The sequence below is a fragment of the Amia ocellicauda genome, chromosome 3 (genome assembly GCF_036373705.1).
Source record: "Amia ocellicauda isolate fAmiCal2 chromosome 3, fAmiCal2.hap1, whole genome shotgun sequence".
NCBI classification, from domain to species: Eukaryota; Metazoa; Chordata; class Actinopteri; order Amiiformes; family Amiidae; genus Amia; species Amia ocellicauda.
The window spans coordinates 399,682-425,910 of record NC_089852.1 but is presented as its reverse complement, the minus strand read 5'-3'; the positions used below and the strand labels follow the sequence as shown (position 1 = coordinate 425,910).

The 26,229-nt window shown below is 48.6% G+C and overlaps 1 protein-coding gene across 1 annotated transcript in view; it reads right to left on the bottom strand.

The window, feature by feature from the left end:
• Positions 1–26,229, bottom strand: part of cacna2d2a (calcium channel, voltage-dependent, alpha 2/delta subunit 2a) — a 247,107-nt gene that overhangs the window by 38,815 nt on the left and 182,063 nt on the right. Inside the window, exons 8-10 of the mRNA XM_066697542.1 lie at positions 25,266–25,323; positions 10,046–10,096; positions 9,012–9,111 (exon numbers count right to left, since the gene is read on the bottom strand). Coding sequence (XP_066553639.1) covers positions 9,012–9,111; positions 10,046–10,096; positions 25,266–25,323 — 209 coding nt within the window. The remainder of the gene's footprint in view (positions 1–9,011; positions 9,112–10,045; positions 10,097–25,265; positions 25,324–26,229) is intronic.

Below are 26,229 nucleotides of genomic sequence, written 5' to 3'. Positions count from 1 at the left end.
TGTTCGCCTGCCTTTTCCAGTGAAGGTGGTGCTGGAGCCTCTCCGGCCCGAGTGTCACCGAACAAGCTGCCTATTCGCACCCCCCCGCCCGGCTCCGCAGAGCCGATTAACCCACATCCTTCTGCACTTTCTGTTTCCTCCTCTCTGTTCAAAATCTGGCGGTTTAGCTTCAAATCTCTCCGACCGCCCAAACACCTTGATCCACCTCAACTCCGCACTGGCATGGCCGTCCCAGATTACAGCACACAACCGCCATGAAGCCACAAAAATCCCCGGGATCAAAGACAGGGAGAAAAACAAAGAATCCTTCCAAATGTGCACTTCAGAGGCAGCTCCAGGACTTTTACTGCGGTGCGTGAAAGCCCTGCCGCCGTCGGTCCCCGGCTTTATCTCCTGAAGGCCGCTGCTTGAGCTGAACGCCGCAGACGACAGGAGAAGCCGGTGACCCTGACTAACACACCCGCAGCGCCGTCTCTCGAACCCGCAGGTCAGCGCCCGCAGCCAGGGGTGTCGTCTCCCATCGCGGCGGCGTCGGAGTGCAGCTGTCGGCCGTCTGCCACGCTCGCAGTGATGCACGCAAAGACAATAATAATTACGCTGCTCTTGCACACGGCAGGTGCGACGGAGATGCCGTTAAATGCGAGTAAAAACTGATTATGTCTGACACACAACGCTGCGTTTTTTATAATTTAGCTCCGTATTTCAACTGTGTGTTGTTGTTTTACTCGTTTTATATAGATATGTATTTTTAAAGAATGCAAACCCTATTATTCCCCTTGTTCTGCACAGACATTTGCCAGCAAGAATTAAAATGGGTCACCGAGCAAGCGGCCGACGCTGTTTTATCAATTCAACCTCCCTATAGAGAGGAAATTACCAGGCAAGCTACACAAATAAAGGAGACCCCGTGACCAGATCGTCTGTTATTCTGCAATGACCCAACATGTGTCCTAGAAGTTACAAACATACATTTAGAAAGTTAAAAAATACAAATAAATTAAACATAAGCCTGCAGAAATATGTCTTCGGTGGTTTTTGAAATGCCTGGAAGGAGGGCAGAGATGCTCTGACTGATAGATGTAGTAGATGTGAAGACAGGGAGCGATTAATCAGACGATTCTGTGCGAATCATGTGGCGAGTGCACATCCTCGCACACAACACGCAACACACAACACAACACACAACACAACACAACACACAACACGCAACACAGGACAGCACGGGAGCGGTACGAGCAGCTGGCAACTTTTCACAGGATTTTTTTTTATTGGTCTTGCCAATTAATGGTAGCTCTGCTTTAATATGACAGACGAGAAATAACACTCGGAACATCTTAATGGCACAGATATGATCGCACTCCCAGTGGCTCCGTTAAAGTGTGTTTGACAACAGCTAGGGGAGGGTGGGGAGGGTGTTAATCATATTGGTTTGAGAGAGAGAGAGAGAGAGAGAGAGAGAGAGAACAAGAGAGACACAGAGATAGAACTAGAGAGAGACAGAGAGAACAAGAGAATGAGAGAGAGACAGAGAGAGAGAGAGACAGGGAACTCAGCTGCTGGTTTCTGAGACCCGTGTTTTCTCCATGTGCAGAGGAGGGGGCCGTCCTGGGAGGCTGCCTGCTGTCTGGGGGATTACGGAGGTCTTACTGGAGGGGCATGCAGAGCTCAGGGCACGGTAACTACAATCTGGGAGATAAGAACCTCATTTCAGGCTCATCATGGCTGACCTGTCGCCAGTGAGCCGCTCATTGCAACGGATATCCTGGCCACAGCTCCCCTCAGACAGACAGACAGACAGACATACAGGCCGGCGAGCAGAAAGGATGCTTGTCAGGGATCAGGGATTATTAGCCCGGCTTTCCCCTGCCACCCTCCCCAGCACCCCGATTTCGGTGCTGCTGCCCCACCCCTGCGAAGGTCGTGTGAAGGTGACAGTGGAGAGCCAGTGAAAACCGAGACCCCCACATCTGGCAGACGAGCTGGGGAAGAAGCGTGGCGTGAGAGCTGGGCATCGCTAGTTTTATCCGTGAAGGGAGGAAGAAAGAGGGCAGAAAGTGGCTTCTACCCACGGACGAAATGTATTGCCAGGCTAAGAGTGTTGATGGCATAGCTTGTTCCATCCTGGATTGGATGTTCACAGCAAACACAGGGGGCTCTCCGTGTCTTGGGAGACCCTCTCTGTGCAGCCATTGGGGTCTTTAATTCCTACACCCTTCTTCTAAACATTTATTTACATAGGAACATAAGACAGTATCCAATCGAGTGGAGCCCATTCGCCCCATCGATGCCCTTCATGATTTTGAAGACTTGAATCAAGTCCCCACGTAGTCTCCTCTGTTCCAGGGTGAAAAGGTTCAGTTCCTCAGTCTCTCAGTAGGACTTTCCCTTCAGACCTGGAATAAGTCTGGTTGCTCTCCTCTGAACTGCCTCTAGAGCAGCGATATCTTTCTTGAAGTTTCTTGCTGTAATGTCTTTATTTTTTTACTAAAGTACCCTTTTCTATTTTGTTAAACCACTAGAAGAGGCTCGTAGGGGAAGGCGTGGGGCGGTCGGGGGGGATGCTTTAATGAAAACCGCAGCCCTTTGCCCCGGAGCAGCGCTGTACAGTCTTCACAGTGACACTGACAGGCCCGGGGTGAGGGAGTGAGTCAGAGCGCCGGCCCCAGTCGCTCTCCTTCCGGCTGTTCCCCTGCGAGGGCGGCGGAGGTGCCTTCTATTTATACAGGCAAATGAAGGGAGTAAATATCACTTACACGCTGTACCGCCTCCCTAATCTCGCCCATCCACTTCACTTTCCCAAACTGTCATGTTAACACCTCGAGCGCCAAACCCCCAGACACCCTGATCCGCGGGAGCAGCAGCCGTGCCACTCAGCTTCCATTAGGCAGCGGTTACAGAGGCGTGTGTGTGCGTGTGCGTGTGTGTGTGTGGAGGTGGGGGGGTGCTTGACTCCAGTCACAGCTCCGGAGGGCAGACACACACGGGTTCTGGAAAGGTGCCGGAAGTCAAGAGCACTGCTGATCCGTCCCGTGCCGTGACTGTCACATGACCCAGTGGGATGTCTCCCACGGGAGAGATTGATTATTTCCACACGTGTGTAACATGTGGGGTCTGCAGTAATTAGCCCGGGAGTGTGGGCTTGGATTGAAGTACCCTTCGAGGTTTCAAAGCAGTACAAGAATATTAATCACTATTAAAGATATTACGAGATGATGTAGGCATCCCCCCCCCACTTGTGTGTGTGAGGTGCTGACACTTCTTCAGTTTCAGATGCAGAATATTACTTTGCTATCCAGGATTATTTCTCTCCTCAGGGGCTCCTGTACCCAGACTCTGACCTGAAGCAACAATAGCTAAATTGGCCCCCGAGACGGGACACATCTGTGCCAATCAGCCAGGAGAACATAAGAAAGTGTCCAATCGAGAGGAGGCCATTCGCCCCATTGTGCTCGTTTGGTGTCCATTAATAACTAAGTGATCAAGGATCCTATCCAGTCTGTTTTTGAATGTTCCCAAATTGTCTCTTCAGCCACATCACTGTGTCGGCAGCTGCCATTCATGGCCCAAATTTAAAATGCTCCTGTGAACGGGCCAGCCTGGATTCGAACCTGCAATATCCAGGCTACGAGACACTACCTGGATGAGTCAATTGGGAGAAAGTCTGAACCAGAAACCAGAAACAGCATTAAGAAACAATAGCAGGATTAGGCGGGAGCTGGTGGAAATGTCGAGAATTAACCCCAGTAAAGCTCGAGAGGTCCTCAGCACCTGCCTCAGTGAGACCACGGAACGTCTATCTACCTTTGACGCGCTGGGAAGCAGCCACAACTCTGTGTCTCAGGCCGGGAAACAAAGCACACTGCGGATAAATATGAGCCGAAGAAACAGAGGAATTTACCATCTCGGTCTGATGACTTTCAGTGCCGCACAGCCGGGCAGGAGAATCGTAAAGGTAGCGCCGGATATCTGTCCGAAAACAGACGACAGCCGGGCGAGCCCTTCTGGGAAATCGTCAAATACTTAATCGAGGCCCTGCTTCCTAATCAGCACTTTCACACAGAAACTCCCAAGGGCGTCCCGTCCGTCGCTATCTGATGCGCCAGTCCTCTGGACGTCCCTTTTCTTTACGGACAACATTTTTCTTTCTTTTTTGGGGGTTGGGTGGCGAGCAGTCATAGCATTCACTCTAACAACATGGGCTGCACAGACGTTTATAAGCAATAATATAACAGTCAAAAAAACAAAACAAAATCCTTGAAAATAAGCCACACTAAGTAGCTACTCGGGGAAGGCAAAAGTATCCAGTTTTTCCTGTTGAAGAAAATATTGACTCCAGATGCTGCGAGCACCGCCCATGCTGTCGGCGAAAACTAGCGCTCTCCGAATTTAATTAACAAAACTCCTGTGAGAAGCTTACCCTTGGCTACGGGGCAGAGTTATCAGATTATTGCTCTTACGGGTGCCGGGGACTTAAAGACACAAGCGTCACTTAGATGGCGTGAATCAGATTCTGCCAGATCGGCCGCATGCAGAGACTCGGCTTCCGTTTCTTTTCACTCCAGCTTGAAAGCTTTACCTCCTGGACAATGACCAGGCCAGGCAAGGGAAGCAGAGATTACAACATGGGGTCAGTTAGCAGCACGTGAGACTCATGAAGCCACTTTCACGTGTCAGTAGGCTGCCATGTTGGCGGATCTCTCCTGCCCGTCCTGCAGGTGTTGCAGCTCTCACTGCGTGTCGGTTTATCTGCAGCGTCTCTGCGTTGCAGACGTGTGTCAGGAGAATGCGTTTGCTCCGTATCGGTTCCTTTCCATGATGACAATCACAGCGTGTTTGTATGTACAGTAGTGTGTTTATCTATGCATCTCTCCATTTATCTGATGATACATCTACATAAATACCTATTGACCCCCATGTTGTTAATTTCATTCAGCACATGCACATATATGAGCTTTCTCTGCATGTCAGACTAAGGCCTTGTTGTTTTTTTACAGTGACTACAACAACAAGGCAGGGAAAACATGTTAAAATCCTCCCATCTGATTGAGTCTCAAAACAATTTGCGATTTCCAATTTAATTCAAAGTGCCGCACTTCCCATTTGGCTGTAATTTCACATTGCGTGTGCCGCCCCCCACCCCCGCACCGTCCCCCCGCTTTTGCTCTCTCCCGGGTGTGATGAAATGAAAACACGCGGTTCTCTCTGAACCCTCCTCAGCTCCGGCAGCTCGGGGGCCGGCCTCGGAGAACGAGATTATAAAATATTAAAAGATACTCTTTTATGAGTCCCAGGAGCCTCTTGAAACACTGGTCCCCTGCGCGGATCCAGCTGTATCAGGCTCGTGTTACCGTGTGCGTGTGGGAGGGAGCCCGTCAGCCCACATCCCCTGGGTCACTGTCACATAAACCCCCCCCACAGGCCCGGCCCACAAAGCACTTCCTTCGTTTATCGATCGCACACGTTTATACTGTATATTTTCTCCCTGCAGGTTTAAAATAAAAATGACAATGCAATAAAATAAAACGGGGGATAATCTGTCACATAATTTCCTTTATTAGTTCCAGCGCTTCCTGCTTTCAGCTCTTATTGTAGGATTTAGAAAGATATACCGGCTGACTGAGAGGGATTAGAAGAGATTACAGCGAGGTTCCACAGCCACACTCGGCACCCCCGAAACCGCTGTGTGAGTGTGAGTGTGTGTGTGTGCGTGTGCGAGTGTGTGCATGTGCGTGTGTGCGTGTGTGTGAGTGTGTGTGTGTCTGAGTGTGTGCGAGTGTGTGTGAGTGTGTGTGTGTGCGAGTGTGAGTGTGTGCGTGTGCGAGTGTGTGCATGTGCGTGTGTGCGTGTGTGTGTGTGTGTGAGTGTGTGTGTGTCTGAGTGTGTGCGAGTGTGTGTGAGTGTGTGCGTGTGCGAGTGTGTGCGTGTGCATGTGTGTTCTCATCTCATCAGCGTGTGGTCCTGGTAAGGAAGTGGGGCCCTACCCCACTGCTGTCTGTGTTTCCACGGCTCTCTGAATATAAATCCTCACCAGGTCCGTAATCCTTTAAATAGCCCACAGATGCCCCACAATATCGGCCCCACTCCGGGCCGGGCCACCGCCGGCTGGACAGATGATCACTTCATACAGGATACTGTATATTGTGGGCTTTATATAAAAGCACTGATTTAAAAACGATAAATCCGGAAGGACGCAGCGATTTTGAAAAGCGGTCAACATGGGCTTGACCTCCGGCTGCCTCTCTCTCTCCTCTCTCTCTCCCTGCCTTCATTCACCAGCAAGTGCCACCAAGTCCGAGCAGGGCAGGGATTATCAGAGCCATCAGATACGTACATCAGATATTCACGAAACATGACAAATATACAGAGGGGGAGAGAGAGAGAGAATCAAAGGGGGGGAAGTTTGGGGGTTTGGGCGATAGCTGAATGGCACAGTTGTGTATATAGATATTATATATGATCTCAGCATCATCAGTCTGTTTCGATGCACTGCTGGACGAAGGCTCCCGAGATGTTTCCCCTCGATCTTGATGTACAGCGTCTCTTTCTCACGACACGCCTGCAAAGCTTCTTCTTTCATCTTCTATGCGTTCATCTTCTGTTTTGTTTCTCATCTCTTGGGATCCATTCAACAGCTTCTTCAGTCCATCGCTGATCTGTTCCTCTTGAATGTGTCCGGCCCATCGCCATTTTAACGTCTTCACTCTGTCAGTGATGGCACAGATCTGTGTTTGTTCTCGGATCCATTCCTTTGATTTTCTGTCTCTTCTTATTAATCCAAGCAGACACCCTACCCTGCCTTTGTGTCGTCCGCTGTTTCTCGATCAGCTTTGCGTTCAGTGACCAGGTTTCAGAGCCATAAGTGAAATGCATCGATCAAATACTTCAGCATGACTTCCCACAGCACGGCGTTTCTTCCAAATATATAGATACACGTCTAGAATGAAAAAGGCAGATTGAGAGGCAAGTCAAAGAGGGATATCTGGGGGAGACGAGAGAGAGAGACACTGTACATTTACAAAGAAAGATGGATAGAGAGATGGAGTGAGAAAGACAGTCAGAAACAAGAGAGAGACAGAAGGACAGAAAGACAGGAGTCTCCGAAGCACTGTATTTGCCGCCCCCCCTGGGCTGGCACTGCCATCTCCAGCGCTAAAAACCGGCGCCCTGTGTCTGCCTGCCAGGGGCGGCTAATACCTCGGCTGGATCTATCCAGCACCCGCTCTCCCGAGCTCTGTATTTCAATCCCACAGACTTCAAAAGGACCAGGCCTATTTCTGCGCCATATCTGATGGTGGCAGAATTTTTCAAGGAATTATGACGCCGCTGCCTGCAATTATTTGCGATATAACATGTCCAGGCGCAAGTGATCCCTATCAGGTTTTATAAGCCAGGCCCGGGCCGGGACAAGCAGAGCTGTCCCCGTATCTGCAGAACAGGTCGCACAAGATCTCGCTCAATTTCCATTCTCCCCGACACTATTTTCTCTCTCCCTCAATTCCAGCTCCTCAGGAGATGAAACGATTCAGACACACACACAGACACACACTGACACACTATACCCCCAGACCCTGAAGTGCTGATGCGATCCGGACTCCTGAGCTTGACCCGCCGACACAATCACTCGTGATAAAACAAATAATCAGGTGAAGGTGTGCCTTCAGGATATCATTCTAAACAAAATAGACACCTTAACTGGGCTCTTGCTAATGTAACGTCTCATTAATTGTGGTTTGTGTTATTCATACACTCCCATGAAAAAAAATGCACACACATTGGTTGGGTTACTACAATGTTTGTACAGACTATAGATTTACTGTTGAAGTAACTAAATTTAACAACGAATGTATACACAAAAGTGTCAAATCATGGTCAACTGTGCCTCAGCGCAATCCTCTCTTGTAATGCAGTTGCTGTTGCACTGAAATAAACACAAGTTGTTCTATCAGTGCTAAACAATCTGCATCGCACACAGAGTGAAAGGTACATGTTTACTCTTGTACCTTGCTACAGGACTCTTGCAGACACAATACTTTATAGTATTTTGATGTCTGGGCGCAATTCAATCTGTTAGGGAAAAAAATATATATGTATAGATTGTGAATTGTATTTAAATGCCCGATTCACAATCTCCACCTGAGCACTAACGTCAGATCATACCACATATTATTTCTTCACATAGAAGCAAAAGCAAAGAAATGTATCTATACAAAATAAAACCAGACCCATCTCTGCATTCGGCAGCAGCGCCGTCTCGACTCGCATTTGTATTCAGCGGAATTAAAAGGGACAGATTATTCCCTGTTGTTTTGTTTAAAAAGCTGTTATTACCTTTTAAAGTGGAAGAACGGATGAATATCAACACGAGGGAAGCGCTGCTCTGTCCCGCTCCGCGCACTAATAAGACAGCCAAATTGTGGCGGCCTGTAATTTGACAGCTGTGGCGCCGCGCTTTAGCCACTCATCTCACACAATTTCACCCACACTAGACCTGCCCTGTCTGCTGTCGCTTAAAATAGCAAGCGCTGCCCCAGCCTCTACACCGACGCCCCCCGAGGACACGGCCTCTCTGTGTGGCCCCCACCACGGCCAGCAGGGGGTGCTCAGTCTCCGCCGGGGAGACCTCTGTACCCCGAACCCTGCAGGGGAGACGCGGGAGATCTGCCTGTGGAGGAACTGCCACTGACGCTGACCGAAACAGTTTACTGAGTCTGAAAGGCTGACTGAGTGGGAAGTGCAGGGATCTGTAATGTTGAGACATTTCTCCGGTGGTCCGCAGTTAGCTCGGATGCATTATTGATGCGAGCCGCGCGATGCTCCGGCACCGCAGACAGGAGGAGAGATGGCACCGTCTGCACCGCTGTTTCTGCAGAAATAACATATCCTTCCCCACGCTCAGCGAAAGGAAGCGCTCCTCTCATTACGGCGCACAACCCCACGCCCCACTGAGCGCTGGCCCTCGCCCCCCGTGCTGGAACGCCCCGGACGCTGGGGGAGTCGGCGGTACTGCTTACCGACGCCACGTTCACATAATCGTCGTCCGAGAGGGTGTCCAGTAAGTCGGTGACCGAGTTCTTCATCAGCTTGAGAGTCAGTCCGCTGACACTGCCGCTCCTGTGGGACAGAGCAGAGCTGAGCATCAGACACGGCGGAGAGCCGCACCCCCACCCGGACTCCAGAGGGGATGACTGCACGACCACCCCCCACACAGTGAATACATTATAACACAATCACAACATTTCATTTCTGACTTTTCTTTTTCCTAAAACACAATATCACAGCCATGTGTGTATAAGCATATTATTTTAAGAGCAGCAGTAAAGACTGCAGCGTGGAGGTCGGCACCGAGCTAACCAAGGACCACAGCACTGTAAACCAGCCGCACTGCCCCCCCACAGCCCCCAGTCAGATGGCATGGCCATACCGAGGAGGAAGCAGCCAGACCGCCAGGCTGGGCTGGACGGGGGTCTGGCGGTAAATAACAGAAAGCCGTATGGGTCTCGGCGATGGCACAGAAAGCAACATCTGGTGTCGCAGACGGCACGGCCCAGCTTTTGGACTCACCTTATGTCACCTCCCATTAAGGCACTTCAGACTTATGGCTAATGGAGGGGGTGGTGGTGTGTCAGCTGTGAGGAGAGATGAGACACGCTGGCTCCTCACCCTGCCCTTCCCAAGGCCCTGGGGGGGCGCCATGCGCCCGAGCAGCTCGGAGAAAAGCAGTGAGCGCACAGCGCGGTGCCGGCACGGTTATTGTGCAGGTACAGCTCTCTGTCCTTTGGGCGTCAGCCTGGTGTTCACCACCAGGTGTCACTTTCACACCCCGATTGTGACTTCAGAAGCTGCAGTCACCACTACCTCTACACCTCTACACCTCTAAATCTCTATAATTCTACACCTCTAAACCTCTACACTTCTAGCCATCCTTGTAAAATATTTATTTTGCGAGAAAAAGCGCCTCCACAGTAATTTCAGACAGTTCCCTCGGCTGCATGTCCTAAAATAAGCAGACAGAGGCCAGCCCCACGTTGGATCAAAGCACACTTACACGTCCACAATGATGACCATGTCCTTCGGAGAAGACGCCCCCTGGATGTACCTGAAACAAGAGAAACAAAGTGCTCAACACGTACAGCTCCAACACTGATCTTGCGGTCACGCACACGGCATTGCAAAGTCACTCAGAGAGAAGCCTGAGCCTGCATCCATGGCATCTCTCTGAGTCACTCACGGTGCCGTGTGCGGGCACAGGCTTCTCTCTGAGATGTCACCGACCCCCTGTCGTAAAGGCCTCAGCTCGACCCGAGAGCTGGCACTCGGGGCTCTCGTGATTCACAGCCCCGGGCGGCATTTCCTGCCGTGGACGGAGAGCGGTGAGTCGGCGCCGGCGGCTGCGGTGGGGGATTAACTGAGCATGTCCAGGGTAAAAGAAAGAGGGGGGCAAAAAAAATCCAATTATTTTTAATAATAGACAGCGAGACATCAAAGGTAGAATTTCCTCTGTGCTCCACATCTGTGTGGCTTTCTGAATCAGCACTGGAACCATGAAGTGTACTGGCATGACTTTTATCAATTCAATTACTAAAATCTTAATTTAAAAAGAGAGAGAGAGAGAGAAAGAGGGAGAGAGGGGGAGATAGAAAAGAGAGGGAGAGACAGAGAGAGAGAGAAAGAGAGCGAGAGCTCTACGACACACTTATCAATGCGGTGCCATCCCTCAGCCGCGTGGCGATGGCCTCTTCGAAAGAATACATCTGTGACTGTCGCCGATTAGCTGCTCTTCTAAAACAAAGATTTGAGGCTGAATTGGTTTAAGCTCATTAGATGTGAGGAATAAATTAATATGGTTTGTTACATTAAAGGAAAAAAAACTAAATACAGGATGTATAATTCGTAGTCATCTCAAAGTGGCATTTAAACATATATATAGATGTTCATTAGAGGCAATTAGGTGCCAGCAGGAGGGAAATATTTGGACTGACTGGTTAAACGGATTTATGTGTGTGTGTTCTGTACGAGCTGCCGGATCCACCGTTCTGCGTCTCTCACACTACCAGTCCAGCCACTGACACCGCTGGGGGTCCCTCTCAGGGTGGGACGCTGAATGGACAGGACCCTGGTGGCTGTAACTCTGCCTCTCCCTCGTTCCCTCCTGACCAGCCGCTGACTCGCCCTGCTCTAATCCACACCGCCCGGCCGAGGTGGATCACAGCTCTATTAGACAGGAGACTGTTTTCCTTTCTAGTTGACAGATGACAGCTGGCCAGCTCAGCCCGGCCGTGAGAAGTGTCTTTCCACGGACAGACCAGTCCGACCTCTCTCCTCGATCCTGAGCGCTCTCTGGCACTCTCTCTCTCTGGCTCTCTGTTGCTGTTTCGTAGTTAGATCTACATTTCTGGCCCAATATCTAACGCTAATTACAGCCTCCAGAGTCTGTTTAAATGATCTGTTAGCTTTCCTGATGGCAAAGTCGAAGCTTCTGCCTTCAGGATCTTCACCGGGTCCTCCTCTGATGCTCAGCGACTCGCTGCAGCCGGTTCTCAAACCTGCGGTTACCGTTAGACAACACACTGGTCAAAAGGCATCATGGCGAGCCCACGCGTGAAACATGTTTACCTTCATCCTCTGGGCCCATTGATCAGTGAATCTGCACCACAGCCCACATTATAAAACCACTGCGAGAGAAACTGCAGACTTTAAAACAATCTTCATATCTGACAGTTCGTATGTATGTATTAAAAGCCAGATGGAGGCTCCGGGACGCTCTGTTCTCAGTACTGAGATCAGGATTCCAGATGTGTTGTTTCTGCTTGGATTGCACATCGTAATTACCTCTCCGCTCTCGCCAAGCGATGCCATTTCTTCCCTTTCATTACCCCCCCCCTCTGATGCCGGGGCCAGGTGACGAGCAGATGGGGCCGGCTGGTGAGCATCGGGCTGGGGCAGAGCAGCGTGGCGATCGCGCACACGCAGACACTCGCCCGCGTGGACAACGAGCTCTCTTAACCGACTGACATGTCTGTGCCCCGACCTTCCTCTACTGCCCTCACGGACCTTCCTGTGCAGGGATGGAGGGGCCACACCGAGTTCAGGTGAACCCTAAGTTAACTAATATGGGCAGCGGAGACGTCGAGAGCCGAGGCAGAGACCGGCGCTGGAGTCACACGGCATGGTGACAGACCACAGGTGAAGCATGAACACCAAGACCGCGAACACACGCATGAACACGAGACCGATCAACACCGAGCAGGAGTGGTCCGCAGTTCGAGATGAGTCTCACGGTGAGTGAACCCTGTAGGACCAGAGGACATGCAACTAATCCCGAGAGCCCACAGAGGAGAGACCACAGCTGACGTCCAATGTCTCGTTTCAGTGTCAGACTCTGGAGGAAATGAACGCGAGTTGATCCCACACCCAATGAGGTTCCTCGGTCAGAAGCAAACAGAACGCAGTTTATTTCTGCTCCGGGCCTCTCTCCTCCGGTGTAACGGCGACCCAGGTTTGAATCTACTGAATGCATGCACGTGAGAAGCCCTGCTGGCCACATGTGGACTCTGTGCAGGAAACTCGTTCACTGCTGTCGGGTCTAACTCTGCAGGAGTATCTGGGCAAAGTTGACCTCGTGGTGAAGAAAGACAGGACTTTGAGAGGAGCAGCTCGGTCTTCGGTGAGGAAACAATCTATGGGGGGTTATAAAGCAGCAGTTGTCTCAAAAATACAGAGGAACAATTTGAAATGTTTCTGACTAATCATTTTTTCCAACGTTTTACAAGTGATGCAGGTGAGACTGATAAGAAATTACAGACCAATCAGTCTCACCTGCATCACCTGTAAAATGCTGGAAAAAGTTATTAGACAGAAAATAGAGGAGCATCTTAATGAAAACCATATTCTTGGAGATAGTCAACATGGGTTTAGACGAGGCAGATCATGTCTTACTAATTTATTATAATTTTTTGAACATGCAACTGCAGCTGTAGATCATGTGAAAGCATATGATCTGATATACTTAGATTTCCAAAAAGCTTTTGATAAGGTTCCACACCAAAGGCTGATCCTCAGATTGGAAGCTGTAGGCATTCAGGGTAATGTAAGTAGATGGATTATGAACTGGTTGATGTCTAGGAAGCAGAGGGTGTCGATTAGAGGAGTTGCTTCTAACTGGAAGGAGGTTGTTAGTGGAGTTCCACAGGGATCAGTACTAGGGCCTGTGCTTTTTCTAATCTATATTAATGATCTGGACTCTGGGATAGTTGGCAAACTTGCAGATGATACTAAAATAGGCGGCTCAGCAGATACAATCTCGGCAGCACAGGCTATTCAAAGGGACTTAGATAATATTCAGTTGTGGGCCGACACCTGGCAGATGAAATTCAATGTGGACAAGTGCAAGGTAATACATGCAGGTAACAAAAATGTCCACTATAATTATACTATGGGAGGAATAGAACTAGATGAAGTAACGCATGAGAAAGACCTAGGAGTCTATGTGGACTCCTCACTTTCTCCATCCAAACAATGTGGGGAAGCAATAAAAAAGGCAAACAGGATGTTAGGGTATATTGTCAAAAGTGTAGAATTGAGAACAAGGGCAGTGATGTTCAGACTGTACAATGCACTAGTTAGAGCTCATCTGGATACTGTGGACAGTTCTGGGCTCCACACTTCAATAAAGATATCGCTGCTCTAGAGGCAGTTCAGAGGAGAGCAACCAGACTTATTCCAGGTCTGAAGGGAAAGTCCTACTGAGAGACTGAGGACCTGAACCTTTTCACCCTGGAACAGAGGAGACTACGTGGGGACTTGATCCAAGTCTTCAACATCATGAAAGGCATCGACCACATCAAACCAGAGGAGCTTTTCCAGATCAGCAGGGACACTCGCACCCGGGACACAAATGGAAATTGGGCTTCAAGGCATTCAAGACGGAAAACAGGAGACACTTCTTCACACAGAGAGGCGTCACAATCTGAACAAACTCCCCAGTGATGTGGCTGAAGAGACAATTTGGGATCATTCAAAAACAGACTGGACAGAATCCTTGATCACTTAGTTATTAATGGACACCAAACGAGCACGATGGGGCCAATGCAGTCCAGGTGTCCAGTGTAATCTGTTGCCACAGATTGGACACTTTCTTATGTTGTTATGTTCTAAATGTCTTTTTCTGTATGAAATGTACCAAAATAAATGAATTAAGGTATTTTTAAAGATATTCAGGTAAACTCTCCCATGGGGTTTATTCCTGGGGGGCTGGGGGGGCAGTGGTGGGCAGTGGGCTTGTAAGGGGGTCACACTGGAAACCATCCATTAATTAATTGTCTTTGGCAGAAAAAGACATAAACTGTTCTTTCTGATCTTTAAAGTTTAGTGAATTTTTTGGAAATGAACATGTTCTGATTTATGACCCTGGCAACGTGGAATAATAATAAAAATTAGCATCGTAGACGTTATTTTCATTTTTTATGATTTAACAGGAGTGTGATTGATGAGGCGGCAGTGAGGACGGAAGCCGGGGCTGTTTATCCCACAAAACAACAATAATAATATTTATCAAATCAGGCACGGGTCTGTCTGAGGCAGCAGGCTGTGTCTGTCGGGGAGAGGGAGAAAGAGAGGGAGACAGGTAGAGGAAGAGGAAGAGAAAGAGAGAGAGACAGGAGGGCTTCCTCCCCGACATCCTTCCCATTACAGCAGGGGTCTGTACCCTTGGAATCGACATGGCCTCCGGTGAAGTTCAGGCAGAGAGAGACTGGGCATCAATGGGGATTTGAATTGGCTTCTTTTCCTTTTCTCTTTAACCTTTTCTCTAAGGAAACAATATCGTTCGGTGCCATTGACAACACATAATGATGCACCGGCTTTTGGTAAGACCTGCAGATAATTCACATTATTCAATCTCCGTCAGAAGCAGTCGAAAGCCACGCAGAGCCCAGAAGAGTTTCACTTCACTTTCCAACAGATGTCCTGTAACCTTGACAGGGATACCACATCCCAGAGGTCAAATCACGCAGCAGAACAGATACCCGAGTATCTCCAGACTCCTGCAAATTCACGCAAAGATAGATATACAGTACTGTGCAAAAGTTTTAGGAAGGTGTGAAACAATGCTGTAAAGTAAGAATGCTTTCAAAAATAGACATGTTAATAGTTTATATTTATCAATTAACTAAATGCAAAGTGAGTGAACAGAAGAAAAATCTACATCAAATCCATGTTTGGTGTGACCACACTTTACCTTCAAAACAGCATCAATTCTTCTAGGTACACTTGCACACAGTTTTTGAAGGAACTCGGCAGGTAGGTTGGCCCAAACATCTTGGAGAACTAACCACAGTTCTTCTGTGGATTTTGGCAGCCTCAGTTGCTTCCCTCTCTTCATGTCATCCAAACAGACTCGATGTTGAGATCAGGGCTCTGTGGGGGCCATACCATCCAGGACTATGTATGTTTGGGGTTGTTGTCATAAATTTGGGGCCAGTCAGATGCCTCCTTGATGGTATTGCATGATGGATATGTATCTGCCTGTACTTCTCAGCATTGAGGAGACCATTAATTCTGACCAAATCCCCAACTCCATTTGCAGAAATGCAGCCACAAGGAACCTCCACCATGCTTCACTGTTGCCTGCAGACCCTCATTCGTGTACAGCTCTCCAGCCCTTCGGTGAACAAACTGCCTCCTGCTACAGCCAAATATTTCAAACTTTGACTCATCAGTCCAGAGCACCTGCTGCCATTTTCCTGCACCCCAGTTCCTGTGTTTCCGTGCATAGTTGAGTCGCTTGGCCATGTTGCCACGTCGGAGGTATGGCTTTTTGGCCGCAAGTCTTCCATGAAGGCCACTTCTGACCAGACTTCTCCGGACAGTAGATGGGTGTACCAGGGTCCCACAGCACATGGACAGCACATCTGGAAACCCCTGTCTGCTTTAAATGTCTGCCTGGGAGAGACCTTGCTGATGCAGTATAACTGCCTTGTGTCTTGTTGCTGTGCTCAGTCTTGCCATGGTGTTTGACTTTTGACAGTAACCTTGTTAGCTGAGTTTGGCTGTTCCTCACCCAGTTTTATTCCTCCTACACGGCTGTTTCTGTTTCAGTTAATGATTGTGTTTCAACCTACATATTGAATTGATGATCATTAGCACCTGTGTGGTATAATTGTTTAATCAAACACCTGACTATATGCCTACAAAATCCCTGACTTTGTGCAAGTGTACCTAGAAGAACTGATGCTGTTTTGAAGGCAAAGGGTGGTCACACCAAACATGGATTTGATGTAGATTTTTCTTCTGTTCACTCACTTTGCATTTAGTTAATTGATAAATATAATCTATTAACATGTCTATTTTTGAAAGCATTCTTACTCTACAACATTTTTTCACACCTGCCTAAAACTTTTGCACATTACTGTACATACACGCACTTTGATAGAATAGGCAATCTTGGGAAATAATAACACCGGTTGTTATTTCTGAAAGCCTCCAGCAGAACTCGCCACTCGGGGTCTCGTTTGCATTGTGATGCGAGCCGCTGCACCACGCCTGCTCAAACACTTTCATTTGTGTTCGTGTAATCGCCTGCGAACAAAGCAGGGAAGAATCAATACATTAATATCAACGGGAAGCCTTAAACGTGGCAGTGATAATGGCAGCCCAGATTGTATATATATATTCAATAACCTATTTGTAAGCGCTTGGATTTAAATTTGAATTTCCCAGATTTCCCCGGCGCGGAATCGGAGGAATTATCTGTGTTATAGCGGCGGCGTTGCGTGTTGCGGAGCAGGGAGGTGACTGTTGATGCGTGTGGGATGCAGCAACTGGTTTTTATTATTTTATGGACTGACGCTTTCGTAGCCCACTCTCTTGAGACGTGCTTATTGAATAAAGATTAAATTAAGATAAAATAAATTCTGGGAGAAGCAAATCCACAGCCGGCGACAGAAGACAGCTCCTCCGCTTGCGTATTCACTGCGGGTCGCAGCAGCAGCCCTCTCAGTTACTGGGGGGGATTGGAGGGGTTGTGCCATATATATACTGTGCATATCTATCTATACAGAAATACATATATATATATATATATATATATATATATATATAAATATAAATATGAATATATATACACATACACATTTCATCTTAGTTTTTTTTGGGCATATCTGAATAAAATACATTAGCTTTCATAGAAACGGGAATAGAGGAATGCCACGACGATAAACACTATCAGTGTGAAGATTGGGGGGGATTCTTTCATGAAAACATAACTTGTTTTCTAGATTAAATGCATAGTAGCAAAGAATGGATAACGCTGCACGAAACTGCAGGCTTCTTCATCTCTTTCAGCGGCTACATCATGGAGTTCAAACACATTCTAGAAACTACAGCCACGCCCACTGGAAGAGATACGTTTCTTTATACATTGTTTTAATTTACTCATCACTGATTCAGAAAACCTCATCAAGGGTGGATGTGCTGCAAAATTTAATGCTGATGCTAACATACACACACACACACACACACACACACACACACAACCAACCACATACACACACACACACACACACACACACACACACACACAACCAACCACATACACACACACAACCAACCACATACACACACACAACCAACCACATATACACACACACACCCAACCAACCACATACACACACACAACCAACCACATACACACACACAACCAACCACATATACACACACACACAACCAACCACATACACACACACACAACCAACCACACACATGCACACACACAACCACATACACACACACACACACACACACACACACAACCAACCACATACACACGCACACACACACACACACACAACCAACCACATACACACACACACACACAACCAGCCACATACACACACACACACCCAACCAACCACATACACACACACACACACACACACAACCAGCCACATACACACACACACACACAACCAACCACATACACACACCCAACCAACCACATACACACGCACACACACACACAACCAACCAAATACACACACACACACACACACACACACAACCAACCACATATACACACACACACCTAACCAACCACATACACACACACAACCAACCACATACACACACACAACCAACCACATATACACACACACACACAACCAACCACATACACACACACACAACCAACCACACACATGCACACACACAACCACATACACACACACACACACACACACAACCAACCACATACACACGCACACACACACACACAACCAACCACATACACACACACACACACACACACAACCAACCACATACACACACACACACACAACCAACCACATACACACACACAACCAACCACATATACATACACACACAACCAACCACATACACACACACAACCAACCACATATACACACACACACACACAACCAACCACATACACACACACACAACCAACCACACACATGCACACACACAACCACATACACACACACACACACACACACACACAACCAACCACATACACACGCACACACACACACACAACCAACCACATACACACACACACACCCAACCAGCCACATACACACACACACACCCAACCAACCACATACACACGCACACACACACACACAACCAGCCACATACACACACACACACACACAACCAACCACATACACACACCCAACCAACCACATACACACGCACACACACACACAACCAACCACATACACACGCACACACACACCCAACCAACCACATACACACGCACACACACACACAACCAACCACATACACACGCACACACACACAACCAACCACATACACACGCACAACCAACCACATACACACGCACACACACAACCAACCACATATATACACACACACACACACACAAAACCAACCACATACACACACACGCACACACACACACAACCAACCACATACACACACACAACCAACCACATACACAAGCACACACACACACACACAACCAACCAAATACACACACACACACACACACACACACAACCAACCACATACACACACACAGACACACACACAACCAACCACACACATGCACACACACAACCACATACACACACACACAAACACACACACACACAACCAACCACATATACACACACACACACACACACACACACACAACCAACCACATACACACGCACACACACACACAACCAACCACATATACACACACACACACACACACACACACACACACACACACACACACACAACCAACCACATACACACAGACGCACACACAACCAACCACATACACACAGACGCACACACAACCAACCACATACACACAGACACACACACAACCAACCACACACACACACACACACACACACACACACACACACACACACACACAACCACACAAAAGCACACACACACTCTTATTTTTCTTTTTGATGACCGTGAAGGCGTCCATATTGGTCTCTGCTGCTGAATCCTAAGCCCCCTTTGGACTTCAATCAGAGACAGAAAGCATGGCCCAGCAGGACAGTGAGAGAGAGAGGGGGAGGGAGGGAGAGAGAGATAGAGAGGGAAAGAGACAGAGGGAGAGAGAGGGCCATCTTCCTCTGTCGCCGGCTCCGTGAGCGTGGCTTCCTCATAGACGCATTATCTGCAGCTCTCTGTGGGATTGACCACCGGTTTGCCAACCCAAAATATTTACCGAGAGGCGAGATTGACTGTTGTGAAAATCGATATCTCTAACGGCTGGATGGTGGATTGCACCGCGGAGGTAATGGGATCTTTGCAACGCTTCAGTAGCAGAAATCTAGGTCTGCTGGACTGTCTCTCGCTTGCCTGCTCTCTCGCTCTCTCATTCCCTCTCTCTCTCGCTCCCTCGCTCCCCCTGCCTTTAATAACCTACACAGACATTACAATTGAGAAATGTTAATAATTAATGTCGGAGCAATTGGAGACAATTAACTGTAGTGGTTGGACCATTAATTTTCGGTGGGGCTGGGGATGGGGAGGCAGCCTGTGGGAACAGATCTGCAGTGTCAGGTTAATTGTCTTAATTTTCTCGCTCTCCTTCTTGCGGAATGTAACCTGCAGAAAAATGCCCACAGAGGCACGCTTGTTTTGATATAGAAAGGAAAATATAAGATATGATCCGACCCAATGACAGGCAGCCACCCTTCAGGCAAAGTATTGAGGCTTATTTAGCATCCGCTTGCAGTGGGCGTTTTCTCCAAACCGAGGACAAGAGCGAGCTTTTGTACCACAAAGAAGATTACGTCTCTGTGCTGGTCTTCCCTGCTGCTCACCGCGTTTCAGCTCAGCTCAATACACAAATAAAACAAAACCAGAATAAAAAACAAAACTGCGTGTTCATAGGTGTCCCTATGAACGCAACGCAGCGCTGGAAATAAATGGTGAGGCCGCCATCCCCCTGGGCGCAGTAACGCCTGCAGTAAGAAGGGCTTATGGAAAAGACAACTCAGAACATATATATATTGAATAACAGTCCTCTGTCAGCTGCATCCATGTTGTTCAGAGCAGCAGAGACACTCCGGACCAGATGGAGGCCGAACGCAACGCCTCCTGTGGACGTCCACCCTGACGGCCACGTGCCAGCGACTCAGTAATGGACACTTCGCACACACAAGACCTGGTGCACAGACATGTATAGGGTTTATTTCTGCTCTGTCGTCTGCAGTAGAAGTGTCTTTATTTATATATATATATATATATATCAGCAATGAGCAGGAGGTCAATGACACACTCCCTCTGTCTAAGCAGAGGTTCAACACAGCGCAGAAACACAACAACACAAAAGAAACTCAAACACAGCTGGGGGTTCAGCATCACTTAATTAAAGTCTCTCTCTCTCTCTCTCTCTCTCACACACACACACACACACACGCACACGCACACACAATTACACACAGAGTCACACACAGCAATCATCTGACAAAGGCCAGTGAATTACAGTGAGTGATGCCAACACTGGAGATCTCTGACCCCATGACTCACAAACAGACAAACACAGTGAGAGACAAGTCCTCTACAGACTCTCAGGATCTCAATTCTGTATCTTGAGCTAGTGTGACACAGAAACACACTCCATCACACTGTGTTGACTCGGCTGACTCCCTCTGGACCGGGAGCCGGGTCTGCCGAGCCCCTCTGAAAACACACAGCCGGCCACTAACAGCAGTTAGTTACACATGGACCCGTTACACAAAGCACGGTTGGCCCGGGGGTGTCAGTAAATCTCATTCTGTGAGCTCTAAAAGCATCCTTCGCTTCCGAGACGATCAGAACGGTTAGAAACCTAAACGAGCCGATCATGCTCTTCGGTCCGTCTGGCTCATCTGGGCGCTCGCAGCCTAACGATGCAGGGGTGTCAGGAAGCTGCGCATGAAGGAATACAGAGGAGCAGACGCCGAGGACCAGGTCCACCGTGAGGGGCAGGAGAGTGGATTAACGGCGGGGGAACACAGAATTAACGTGCCGAATCGACTACGTCAGGGGCGAGTCTCAGTGCCCTGTTGAGGGGAGAGAACAGCGCTGTATAAATCCAAAGTGATTGCGCTATAAACTGCAACCCCACCATTATCGCTGATTGAAAGAGGGTCCCCAGAGTCACAGACGAAACCTTTGTTTTCGATCCCTCGTTTAAATGGCCAGGGACTGAAACCGTGCCTCTGCAGAGGCGTGGGCAAAGAGAGGAACGCCGCCTGTGCTGCCGAAAGTGCGCCGAGCCGACATGGGAGCACCCGGCTGCCGAGCCACACCGCAATTACCAGCGAGAGTCGCTCGTTCTGAGAGTTACAACATTTTACAGGTTTTCCGCTAAATCAGGTCCTGTCAGAAAGGATAACTGGGAAAACTCCCGACCGCGTGACAGTAATTAGTCTGTCAGTTTAGACCTTGTTAACGTCTCTCTACGTGGCTTAATCTCCTTGTTAGGAAGCAGCAAAGAACGCAGTTGTGTGTTTATTATTTGTGCCATCATCATTATTGTGTTAATGCAGGGCCTGTCACACTCACACTAAACAGCCCTCTCTCTCGAAGAGGAAGAAAGGAAGGAGTGAAATTGCTTGTCGTGCTTGAAAGACATGTCTTTAAAATGTAGGATGACTTCTTACGTAAAGTGGGTCAGATCACTGTCCAGGGGGCACTGTGCCATTTCAGTCCTCAGATTGCTCATGCGATGCAGTCACACTACCGGCCCAAGACTCGCCTGCTGCCGGGGAGGTATCTCCCTGCTGTATCTGAGCAGATCTACGAAGGGTAATTCTACCTGCAAATGGCCCTCGAGGCTTCAAGGGTGGCAACAGATTACACTGGACACCTGGACTGCAGGGGCCGTCGGGACAGGAAGTGTAGAAGCAGGGGCACATTTAAGACAGTGTCCAATCTTGAGGAGGCTATTCAACCCATCGTGCTCGTTTGGTGTCCATTAATAACTAAGTGATCAAGGATCCTATCCAGTCTGTTTTTGAATGTTCCCAAATTGTCTCTTCAGCCACATCGCTGGGGAGTTTGTTCAGACTGAGACGCCTCTCTGTGTGAAGAAGTGTCTCCTGTTTTCTGTCTTGAATGCCTTGAAGCCCAATTTCCATTTGTGTCCCCGGGTGCGTTTGTCCCTGCTGATCTGGAAAAGCTCCTCTGGTTTGATGTGGTCGATGCCCTTCATGATTTTGAAGACTTGGATCAAGTCCCCACGTAGTCTCCTCTGTTCCAGGGTGAAAAGGTTCAGTTCCTCAATCTCTCAGTAGGACATTCCCTTCAGACCTGGAATAAGTCTGGTTGCTCTCCTCTGAACTGCCTCTAGAGCAGTGATAGACTCCTAGGTCTTTCTCATGCGTTACTTCATCTAGTTCTATTCCTCCCACTGTGTAATTATAGTGGACATTTTTGTTACCTGTGTGTAATACCTCGCACTTGTCCACATTGACTTTCAAACAGTCCTGCCTTCCTTTCATTTGAAATGTCCCCCGATTCCACACAATATACTTTTCCCAGCTCCCTTTGCACACTCATTCAAACAGCAGCAGCCCAAAGGCACATCTCCCTCACTCCCTCACCCTCTCACCGACCACCACCCACCCCCCCCTCCCCATCGCAGGGGCCCAAACTCGACCAAATTCACCGATCGAGGACTGCATCTGCTACCAGGCGTTCCCTCGTTCAGCCGGGATTTATTTTTCCAACCACGTCGCAACGAGGAAGAAGTAAACCAGATGGAAGTTGTTATTTATCCTTTTCTTTTTTCTTTTCAAAGAGCCATTATGGGAGCGCAGACGGGCTGCTCCAGGCTCCGGCTGCCTGTGAGAGAACGCGAGGGTGTCATTAATCACCTGGACCCCTCCGCATCCATTCCAGTTTCAGCGCCGCGGGGCTACGGGGAGAGAAGAGCTTCACCCCGGGGGGACAGGGAGCCGCCGCTGTGACCCTGTCTGAAGACAGCGGTGACAGACTCCATCTGCTGGTCGCACCATGCGGAACCACCGCCACCGCGGCCCGGTATTAATCACTGCGGCCCGGTTTGAACTCTCTAGAGTCTGTAGTGTCATTGTGTCTGTCCTGTTATTGTGTCTGTCAAACAGAATTTAACGAATGCGCTGGTCCTATCTTCACTTAATAAGCACTTTGACACCAGTCAGGACTGCCCTGATTTTAAGACATCTTCGAAAGCTATCGATTGGGAAAAAGGATGGGGACAATTGTGACATTTTGTGGCAAAAGGACACTTGTCTCAAGGTGACAAATTATTTAGGTAGGTGTCCTCCTGTACCACTCTTATGTTAAGTGGGTATCAGGGGAAAAAAAACTGGATATTGAAAAAAAATAAAATAAAAGTTAGGTTTGATTTATTTTACATTTTTACCAGGCAACAAAGACGGTGCTTTTCCAGAGTATGACGGGCAATCGGACAAGCACAAGACGAGGAGGCGGCACTGCCTGGACCCCCTACTGGCCAGCGGCGTGGAAACAGGTCTGTCCACAAACAGTGACAGCCCGTCCCACTGCCAGAGTGCGGGGGAGATGGGCTCATTAACGGCCCTCAAAACCAGAGAGAGCTGACAGGCTGGCGGGGGCGCGGGCCGGACTGCCGACTGTGCGTCTCAGAAAAACACAATCTGAGGGACGAGTCGAGCTGGAGGAAGAAAGGGAGAGTCCCGGAGAAGCGAAGACCCGCAGCAACGCGTGCTCAACATAAATGGGGGCTGTGGGGTGGGACGAAGACTTCTTATTAGTGGCATCGTTAAGGCCGAGGAAATCTCTCTGCTGCCATCTTCTAAAACCCTTCATAAGACAGACTGGTGTTGTGTGGGGCAGATACCGGGGTAAGAAAGAGATCTGCTCAGGCTCACAGGAAACAAACACCTCTGTGGCACAGATTAGAAGCCCTGCTGTGAAATGGCACCTTCGTGTCGCTGCGATTGCTAGAGTTTGGACAAGTCATTGTGTATTTCTGGGGATGGAGTGGAGAATATCTCCCTAGGGACGCATGGGCAGCGACCTCACAATCGCACCTTTTGTGCTGTCCTGCGTTAACGGATCGCGGGGCCGCGTGAGAACAATGCGCAGGATGCCTGGAACGTCTCAGGCTGCGTGAGAAGGGGGTCCCAGAGCATGCGGGGGATTTATAGTGATGTTGACAATGTACACAGACACACGAGCGGGAGAGCTGAGAACTCCTCGAGGCATTTGGACAGAGCGACACACTGAAGGGACACAGGTGACAATCAAATAAATAGCCAGCCACAGAGGAGAGCGGAGAGAGTCGCGGTCCTGTCTCTTCTGGGATGGGGATATTAATCTCTTCCACTTGTTTGGAGATGAATACGTACAGCACAACATATTGGGTCCAGTTCTTCCCTCTACCTGTAATCTGTTAGTTTTTTCCTGAGTGGGACGTGAGACGGTCATTTTAAAAACAATGCACTTAAGCTCTGTGCTGTCGAATTCCTCACACTATACACCTACTTTTCATCTGAATCTCTCTTTCATTAGACCAGCAATAAGTTCTGAATGTTCCTGTAAGTATTGCTCAGCCCTGGAGCAGCAGGACTTCTGAAACGCATACGATATGGTTTGTTCCCAGAGGCCCGACTGTCTGGATGCAGTTATTCCTGCGATATTAAAGACAACCGGCTGTCAAACATATTCCCGGATGGGTGATCGAGCTGGACAGTCATTTTATACCTTTTCTGATATCTAGTCGGGTCAGACAAGGTCACAGAAACAGAGGAGTGTCTTACCAGGGCCGTCTTCGCACGTCGTACAGGTCGATCCCGTTGGGTGCTCTCCAGGGCGTGGCTGGATGGAGGGACAGACGAGTGTTAGAAGGCTTGACGTCTCCCTCACATTAACTCACACTAATGTCATGAACATTACATACATACATATATATATACACATTGGCTCTCTAATGTATTCACCCCTCTGGACTTGTCCACATGTCATTGTGTCTCAACATGACGTCAGAATGGATTTAATCAGGAGTTTGTGCCACTGATCACCACAGACAATGTCCATCATGTCAAAGTGAGAAATAATTTGCAAACTGTTCTAAATTAATTGCAAATACAAAACAGAAATACTTGAACGCACAGGTAGTCAGTCCCTTTGCTCTGACACCCCTGATAGTCTGTAGAAGTCGTGTCATTGGTTGAATGGAGTCCAGCTCTGGGCAATGAAGGTGAGTCACATGATTTCAGGTTAAACACACCTGTCTCTGGAGGTCCCACAGCTGGACAAAAACTACATCCTGAAGACGAAGGAACATTCAATGCAAATCTGGAATAAGGTTCTTCAGAAGCACCAATCAGGGGTCGGATATAAGAACATCTCCAAGGCACTGAATATCCCCGGAGCACAGTAAAGGCCATTATTAAGACACGGAGAGAATATGGCACAACTGTGACTCTGCTAGATCAGGCCGTCCTCAGACACCGAGTATCCGGAGAGAAGGGCACTAGTCAGGGAGGCCACTGAGAGGCCGATGGCAGCTCTAGAGTCACAGTCTTCCACGGCTGAGCGGGGAGACACTGGGCTACTGCAGCAACAGCCCACGCTTCACAACAGTGCCCTTTATAGGAGAGAAATAACTCCCATCAAATCTGGGCTGGAGTTTGACAGAGGGCATGTGGGAGACGGAGGCCGAGTGGAGGAAGATTCTATGGACTATTCTATTCTTATTTTATTATTTTTGTATTTGTAATC